The following is a 9,219-nucleotide window of genomic DNA, read 5'->3' on the forward strand; positions in this document are numbered from 1 at the left end:
AAAACAACTAACCAATAAACTAGAAACATAAACTTGATAATTTTTTTTTTGAAAATGCATAAACCCGTAATACCAATAATGATTCAGGTGTTATTTATCAAAATTCATGAATAGATTTTGATTGGTCAAAACTCTTTCCATACCATATATTTTCCGTATCATAGATTTTTCCATTATAAATATAAAAAAAACAAAGAACTAAACCGATTGAAAATCAAATCGATCGGTTTTAAATCATGATTTCCCAAAAACCCGTAATACCGGGTCGGTTTGAAAAATGGATCCACTTGGATTTGGCCTTCAATCCGATAAACATAAACGGTCCAGATCCTAGTGTCTTAGTCAGATTCTCACATAAAGTGTGTTGTGTGAAATGGTGATATCCTCATACAATCCTCTCGACTTGGCCAAACAGAAAAAGATACATCATCCACCGGTACGCATTTGATCCCTTGCTCCATGGATCTCATCCGTACCTTTTCGGGTTTTCCTTGTGTTGAGCCAAGATCCATGTACGGAAAAACGTGGACTTCCGCCCAGAAACTTCTCTACCAAATTCAACAGACAACAGCCTTCCGGGCATGACACATCACCATGGGCACGGGTATGGGTTTCCATGGCCATGGCCCATGGGTACAAGGGCTATGAGCCTATGACGTGTTGTGCCCAGCAACTTTCCCAACAGCCAAAATAGAAGGAAGGGTAACATTGTCATTTTGCGTCCTCTGGCGTTTGCCCTTCTCCTCTCTTCTCCCCCTCCGCATCATAGCCCTCGACGTTGTGTAGGACTTTCTCTTTCTCTCCGTCTCGTTGTTCCTCTAGAAACTAGATTCCTTCGACTTCGACTACATCTAGCGATGGCGGCATGGACGGCAGCTGCTCGTCAAGCCGCGTCTCTGAATCGGATTTCTACGCCAACTTCTGCGGTTCAAGCTGCTAAGCTAATCCAGCGGCGTGGTCTTGCAGGTGGTGGAGGTAAAGATCTCATATATCTATCATGGATGATGGACCCCCATTTTTTTCTCCTGAATTTCGAGTATTTTTTTTCTTAGTTTTATCTCCCCACGAGTCTTGATCTCAATCATAAATTTAGGAAAAAGAAGAAAAATCAGAGCTTGCAAAATTTTACTTTTGCAGGGTTCCCTCTAGGAAATTTGTTTTTTTATGAGTAGTTACTTCGGGTAGGAATCTCTAGTGATGGATTTTTTCTTTAGTTAAAATCTGTTTGGTATAATATCTCTGCTCCAAACCCTCCTTCCCCTTTCGAGCTATCCTACAGTTTGTTAGTCCATCCGAGGTTATACCATATTTACTCTGATCTCTGAGATTATTCCCTTGATGTTGATGACACCTTAGATGCACTGTATATAGGTTAGTTGCTTGATATTTAAGCTGGTAAGGAAACTCTTAAGACGACAACAAGTGGTAGCCTGTTGAAAGTTCAGCTGGGGGTTTTCACTTTATTCATCAATGTGGATAATAAAAGAGGGGAATGGTGACCTTGATCAATGCTAAGCTACCCAAAATTTAAGAATTAGTGTTCAACGCCCTTTTGTGAATGCTATGGAATTTGGTATGTAAAAGAAACGTGAAACAGCAAAATTTAATTCTAAGTGTAGTCACAGTGGAGTTAAGAGATTCTTTTTGTTCTGTGGTAGGACCTATTTGTTTGTCTTTGTTATCAAAATGGGGGAAATAGCAATTTTGTAGTCATGATTCTAAAGAACATAGGGTCTTGGATGGGGTGATTTTTCTGATGTTGGTCTTCCATTTCGTCTTCTTTCTTAAATGATGATTTTGAATTTGTCTTTGGCAATACTCCATATTTGACTTGGCTGATAATACATGCTTCTTTGCCAATATTTATTTTTTGATAATACATGATTATTAATAAATATGCTTTTGTAGAACCTACACTTTCTCTGTCATTTGTGAACATGCTTATCTGTTCTGTTGCAGATCATCATGGACCTCCAAAGGTGAACTTCTGGCAGGACCCAATGAACCCATCTAAATGGAAAGAAGAGCATGTAAGTCTTCTCTTGTATTTATAAGAATAGTTTTTGTATAGTATAAAAGACCATATACAAAGGTAAGGTATTGTGTTAAGTCAAAATGGAGTAAATTCAGAGCATTAGATTAGCCATGTACATCAAGGGACCGTACAGGAACTTATATGGCATGGGAAAAAAATAATACTGAAAAGGAAAATAGAATAATATTACAACTGGGCTATGTAAAACCCCTGGTGCCTTACCCAAGAAGTTCATTAGGAAAATACTCATCCAGGCATACATGATGACTTTCTTATATACATGACAATAAATCCTGGAGAAAAAGTTAGCAATCCTATTCAGTTTGTCTACAATAAACTGATAGCGATAGGAATTTTACTAGATGCTTATTTAATGGTTCCAAACCAAAACCTCAGAAATACCAACCAAAAAAGAACAAAAAAACAAACCTTGGGAATTGGGTAAACCTTTGTTTGTCGACTGGTTAAATTAGTCGCTCCAATGACCTTGCTAATTTCTACTTAAAACTTTGGCAGTTCTGGATGTTAGAATCTCATTTTTTGCATCTTTTTGTCCCATTTTTTGACATTAACAAAAACTTGTATTGCCTTTTGAAAAAATACCTTTTTGTCTCTTAATGAGTGAATAGTCATCCCAATTTGTCTGTGCAAAAAAAAAAGCCAATCCAATTATTTGATGTTCTTTAATATAATGAAGTAATGAACCATATTAGGCATTTGGACTGACTGACACACTTGAAATATGAAAAGAGCTGATATTCTACATTCTCCTTCTAGTGATCTTAGTGGAACTGTAGTGACCCAGTCTTCATGAGCAGCTCTTATTTTTTGTAGTTTGTGATCGTCTCTTTATCTGGATGGGGTTTGCTTTTCTATGGAGGTTACAAGTTCTTTACTGGAGGCAAGAAAGACAAGAAAGAGGAGGTATCTTTAACTGTATTGTCATCTCTTTTTATGATTACTTTTGAAATATCAGCAATTTAGCAATCGATGATTTCTATGCTCGTCTAGCTCATAAATATTTCTATGTTAGCTACACCATAGCAATGTGACAAGGAATCTGTTTCCATAGCTTTATGCATACACCGGTTGGCATTCCAAGGAAATTTTCTTTAGTTTCTTTATGTTTTCTTCATGAAAATTGCCATTTGGTTGTGCATGCGTATTGTTGCATTCTTTTTTACCAGATGGTTTACTTTTGTTTGACACTAGGCATGAGCCCCCGTACTAAGTACGGGTTAGTATTTTAATATATTTTTTACTCATGTATGCTTATCATTTTTGTTTAAGAGGTTAAATTAAGTTTTATTTTTATAGAGATGAAAAACAGTTATTTAGTTATTTATTTAACTACCCTCACTTTTTAAAGAGTGGTTTGACAAATAGGTAAGCTTGAAGCCTCCTAATTGAAAGTGGAGTTAACTACTCTCAACTTTTTTAGAGTGATTTGAATTCTATTTTTAAATAATGGGAGCAAACCACTTTTGAAATGCTATTTCTTGAATGGAAGCCACATGTCTGAACAGGGAGGGGGGCTCTAGTCTGACCACATTACTTTATATATATATATATATATATATATATATATATATATATATATAACCTACAAATTCTATATGAAACAATTTAAATTAATGAAATTGCATGGTCTATTCTATATGCTGATTAATTTTCTCTTTTTGCAGAAAACCGTAGAAGCATCACATTAGACTTGATGGGAACTTCATTTTGTCCTCTCCCGAAGCACCTGAGAATAAAGTATTTGTGAGAACTTTGCCATGTTTAGAAGAATGATATTTTTCATATCTTTTTTTTTTTTTTTTCAAACGAGCCACTTTATCTGTACATGACTTTCATGAGTTTCTGTGATAAAATGCCGAGAACCTTTTCTTTGCATCTCTTTAAATCCGGTAAACCAATACAAAGCTTTTTGTGTTATACCTAGGTGTTAAAATTCATCAATATGACTGAGTTTGGGTCTTGTTTGAATGGAATGAAAGGTTGGTTTGTAGTGGCTTTTGTATTTCTTCTAAGTTTTGCTGCCTGAAAGATCAAGTAGCTTTCATTTAGCCTTGGGAAGCCGAGGCCCCCGTTGCCTGTTTTTACTTATGCTTGGCACTCGGGGAAGATTACTAGCCTTGCTTGACATTAGGCCCTCTCCTGTTGAAAATAATGCAATAAAGATGTGAAGTTCACATCTGTTGTTGCTAGTACTTCCTCCGACCCCCTGATTAAAAACGGACACGCGTGAAAAATGGTTAGTGCTGTTATTCACAAGTATTGAGGTGTTGGAACGCTCTTTTTTGTTTTTCGTTTGAGCGTTTTCATTGTTTGCCCACCACAAAATGCAGTCCACTTATTATAAACACCAGATTAATAGCAAGAGTAAAGTGCTTGTGTACCTTTTCTTGTGTTTACAGTATATATACTCATCAATATCATGACAGCCTCGTTAAACAGCAAATATAATCGGGCCAGTATTAGACTAGACCAAGGTAGAAATTTGCACAAATCAGTAGGTTTCACACCTATTTGCCATTAACATTCACTAAGCTGCAACCCTGTTTAACAATGACCAAATAAAAACAAAACAAAAAAAAAGGAAAACGAAATGTAGACATTTATAACTTTGTTATAGCAAGACAAGTCCATGATTATCATCTAGAATTCGGTTTCTCCATGCTTTTAGGTTCATCATCAACTTCTTTGAACTCACGATCAATGTCACTGGATGCATCAGATTTGGTATCAGCTATTTCTTTTTCATGAGCAAGTGCAGCCTCATATATTTTCTGGCTCTTCATTTCCATTAGCTCCTTGGTTTCAGCTCTAATGTCTATTTGTCTTTCAACTGCATGGTCCTCTGCTTGTTCAAGTGCATTTGTAGTACCTCCACTAGCCTCACCATTGACATTTCTAATTAACCCCTCTCCATAAAGAAAAGTCTGTGGCTTTAGTAGTTTGACATTTTCATGCAGAATTATGTCATCATTCCCATCTTGATGGATTGTATGTGCTTCTCTCATGTTAAGACCTTTATAATATTGGTGGCTCACAAGCTTTTGCAAATTCCCCTCTCTTAATAACAGCATCTGTTTGTCAATTTTTGCTACATCTTTAGTAAAGGATCTACCCTTCAATTTTGCACCTTTACCATCCTCAAGATCTTCATACTTTTTCAGCCCTCCTTCAGAAGTCATTCTCCATCTCTTGGCCTTCATTTTCCTTCTGAAGCCATGTGTTACTCGCGCTCTGGAACCTTCACCATTTAGAGAGTGATTGAGTTTTTCCAATTTTATGCTACCATGTTTTTTACTGTCCATTGCTTTTGAATCACCATATTCATCTTTGGTTTCAAAAACTTGAGAATCATTAGAATTTCCAACACCGTTCACTGCATTTATGTTATTCATGGATCTGTTACTTGCTCCCAAAAATTCACCATGCTGAAAATCTTCCGGGTTATTAGACTTCCTGTCTCGTGCAGTTTCTCCATTTACTTGACTCTCTTCTGTACTCTTATCACCAATTTGTTTAGAACTTTCACCATTTCCATTGTTTTCCAGCTTTTGCAACTGCCCTTCTCTAGGAATTTCTGCCTCAAATGTACTGTTCTTTCCATTTTCGATCTGGTCATCATATCTTGTTGAATTCTGATCATCTTTGGTATTCATGGATTCTTGAAGTTGCCCCTCTTCAGCAATGGCACCATCCAACTTTGTCTCACCATTCTCGTTTTGATCCTCACCAACGATGTTCCTTGTGGTTAGATTTATAGGCAGACTTGATGGATCATCAATGCTTACTGACCAGATATGAGCATTGTTATCAAGATGGTGCTTCATTTCCTCAATTTCGGCTTCTTTCTTCTTCAAGAGTTCTGTTAGGGCTATTACTTGAGGATTCTCCTTGGTTGAGTCTGTCTCCTTTGCTCTCAGAGTTTTAATCTCATTCTGCTTCTCCTCTAGTGCTAATTCCAGGGTTCTGTGTTCCTCTTCAAGGGAGGGGAGAGGAGCGTGCAACCCAAAAGAGGTTATCTAGACGAATCCATAGTCCACTAATACAGTGTCTGACCCAATTGGGTTGTTTAGTGGAAGTGGATGTTGATGGCTGTAGTGAACTGGTGATAGTGATGATACCTGCAGCAAGAGCAGCAATCATCATTCGCATACAGTTCGTTCGGCAGTACTGTAGTAATTGTCTTACTCGATATGACTTTTATTCTTTCTGGTTTTGGTAGGACAGTGATCAGTGAAGGATGGACCTTCTGATTTTCTTTTGTTCACACACATAACTGTGGGTGCTTTTTTTTTTTGGCTTGGGTAAGTGGTCATGATCATGATGCAAGATGCATAGACTGAAGAGCTAGTTGATGGGACGATTCAGAAAACTCAGGAAGCTTCAAATCAATGGGTCCTTTCATATGTTTAGATCAAGTTTCCTTACCTACATATCCACTCAACTGGCCAAGGAGTTGAATTGTGAACAGTTGAAGGAGGGAGATATAAAGCTGTAAGCAGGAAGGGGGCATCTACAATTTCTTTATTTTTTTTCCCTTTACAGAGATGAGACGAGCAAATCTCACAATGCATGCCAAGGAGACGATATACAACATACTCTTACACGAAGAATCCTTTAGATGGATAAACTATGAAACCCCTGATCATAAGCAGTTTTATTTGAAAACACAATCAAGGGTGCAAGACATGGTGGTAGATTATTGCTTGATTTATTTGTAAACATGAGCAGATAGCACATGAAAATGGTCAGACGTGCATCTATATATATATGTGAGGGTGTTGTTTCATCATTTGAGTGATAGTGATTACAGCAACGTAGAATGAGATGATATATATACCTGTAAAAGGAGCTCAAGAGACATGATCTGACGGTCCTTGTCCTGGACGAGGAGGTTGAAAACGCGTCTCTCCCTGAGCTTGTGAAGCAGCATCACCCCCAACATTGCCGCCCCAAACGCCAGAATCAGCATCATCGCATATGGCCTCCCTCTACTATTGCCATTTCCCTTATTGATCGCCATCTCTCTCTCGTGTTGCCTCTCTGGTTTTCTAATATTGCACAGGCACAGATAGCATTTTTATTGCTTCACATGATAGCACATACACAGCAACATCTAAAGAGTAAAGACCCGTTGAAGTTGCTTTTCGTTTCTGTCTGTCTCTGTTCAGAGTTCATGCAAGCGCAATGTGTGACGTAGAAACGGAGGGTGCGAGGTGGAAGAAGCATGGGAAATGTGTCAGGAAGCTGATTCTAGAGATATTTATTCCATTCTGGAATGCCCGGCCTTAACATCATTTTGCAAAGTGGCAAGTAGTATAGATTCTCTGTATTTGTCGGTGTATTCTGTTGTTACTTCTGAAGAGGGGTAATGGAGTAACATATTTTTATTCTTCAACTAATATAAAAGCTCAATTACCTTTATTAACTTCTTAAGAAAACGCACTACTACGTTTCTACGGGGGTAAGGACTAAGGATGGCACCATGCAGAGGAAGTCGGTCTCTATAGATTCATATTTCGAATAAAGAGAAAGTGGTAAGAGGGGTTAATGCTCTTTTGCATTGATTAAGGCAGAAGGCAGTTTCAGGTCAAACACATACTTGCTTTCTGAGAGAGAGAGAGCAAATTAAAAGTAAAGTAGAGGTAGAGAGACCCTCTTCCTTTGGAACTATCAACTTCTTTTCATTCACACTGTACTGTGCAAATGTGTAACGCACTCAACCACGTTGACAAAATTTTCTGTTTACCCCTCAGCTTTGTTGTTGTCCAAGTCCAACCATTCTTAGATTGGAGGTATTGAGAACGATAGAACCTTCTCTGTGTCTCATTCCTAGCTTGTCCTTGTCGTGTTCTTAACCATTATATTCCAGGTGCAGAAGGAATTAATATGGGATACGGATAGCTCTCCAGTCTAATCACCCACATGCACATCATTTGGATCTGGAATATTCCAAATCAATGCAAATGCAAAGGCTATCCTCGTTATGAAATTATGATGCAGGCATCCCCATGTGGGTCATTATTCCTTAGGCTCCGTTTGGGAAGAATATAAATGCAGTAAATGAATTAGTTGTAAGCTTGCGGCTTCACTTGCATTTCGGACCTTATTTCAGCATTACAGTCTTAATTTTCTTCTTAAGCTGAACCCCAAGTGTTGTTATCATGAAAATTTCTCATCTTTAAAATCAAATTGTACTTTTCTCTAGGAAACTTTTCTTTTAAATCATTTAAAATTGTAAAGTTGCCCTTATCTTATAACCTTTTTTTTCCAGATAGCGCAAACAGTCACAGATGGAAATTTTGAATAAAAAAGAAAAGGAAAATAAAAGATGAAAGGGGTCTTGTTTAAGTAATTTAGGAGTAGGGATATGAAAGCACTTCTATCTTTCACAATGTACACCCCCCTCCCAAAAAAAGGAAAAGGGGCTTCCTGGAACAACTTGTTTGGAAAAGATGTAGGGTACCCCAAAAATCTCCTCACTGGGGTAGCATGGCTGGAATGATTGAATGAACATGTATTGGATGGACAATCAGGATGGTTACATATTTCGACATGGGAGAAATAAGGAACACTTCCTAGAGAAGAAGCAAAGCATTTAAAAAAAAAATGCTTTCCCACCATAATGTTGAATAATGCTTCTTCTTTCCAAGTGGATCGCTCTGATTCAATCCAAGTGCTTTCTTGCCTTTTCCTATCTCTGGGGTCAGAGTGTTCCATTTGTACTTAAAAAGAGTATGTGTCTACATGCTAGATGAAACACTTAGTAAAGAGATCTTAAACAGCCCAGAATTTTCATGTGGCAACTTTGGTTGTCATCAAAAGGGGTCCATATCTTCATCATATCGCCCTCTATTTATGTGGCAAAGGCCAGCCCAAACATCATTTCCACATGCATGGAAAAACAAAGCTTCTTTATTGGAATGTCCTAAATAGGAAGATCTTGAAACTTCAATGGTTGTATCACCCAATCAATCCCCTGATGGGTGAGAGATCAGCCCCAAAATATTCTCAAGATTTTTTCCAGTGTAACTCGATCTATCATCATTTTTTATTCTGAACTTTAAGTTTCTAACTTTCTGTTACATTAGACATTGCACTAATTCCCTCTCTCTAACCAGTTAATCACATCTATTCCAAACCAAATAATGTCAGGATCTTAGTCA

General features: G+C 37.6%; 2 protein-coding genes across 3 annotated transcripts; one reads left to right on the forward strand and one right to left on the reverse strand.

Annotated features, from left to right (window-relative positions):
• The first annotated feature begins 723 nt into the window (after positions 1-723).
• LOC104605664 (uncharacterized) lies at positions 724-3,973 on the forward strand. Of its 2 annotated transcripts, none has more exons than XM_088886718.1 (4): positions 724-975; positions 1,960-2,030; positions 2,854-2,959; positions 3,721-3,973. In XM_088886718.1, exons 1-4 carry the CDS (start codon positions 858-860, stop codon positions 3,801-3,803), a joined length of 378 nt encoding a protein of 125 aa, XP_088742844.1. In that variant the 5' UTR covers positions 724-857; the 3' UTR covers positions 3,804-3,973. The 2 variants fall into 2 exon arrangements, with proteins under 2 accessions (XP_088742844.1, XP_010268814.1); XM_010270512.3 differs by having other exon boundaries at positions 740-975; positions 2,870-2,959; positions 3,721-3,931.
• A 564-nt stretch (positions 3,974-4,537) lies between these two features.
• LOC104605665 (uncharacterized) lies at positions 4,538-7,359 on the reverse strand. The gene is made up of 2 exons (XM_010270513.3): positions 6,894-7,359; positions 4,538-6,174 (listed from the first exon to the last, which is right to left on the reverse strand). Exon 2 carries the CDS (start codon positions 5,878-5,880, stop codon positions 4,693-4,695), a length of 1,188 nt encoding a protein of 395 aa, XP_010268815.1. The 5' UTR covers positions 5,881-6,174; positions 6,894-7,359; the 3' UTR covers positions 4,538-4,692.
• Between the last annotated feature and the right edge of the window lie 1,860 nt (positions 7,360-9,219).

Source organism: Nelumbo nucifera, chromosome 1 (assembly GCF_055504915.1).
Source record: "Nelumbo nucifera cultivar China Antique chromosome 1, China Antique-T2T, whole genome shotgun sequence".
In the NCBI taxonomy this organism is placed as follows: domain Eukaryota; kingdom Viridiplantae; phylum Streptophyta; class Magnoliopsida; order Proteales; family Nelumbonaceae; genus Nelumbo; species Nelumbo nucifera.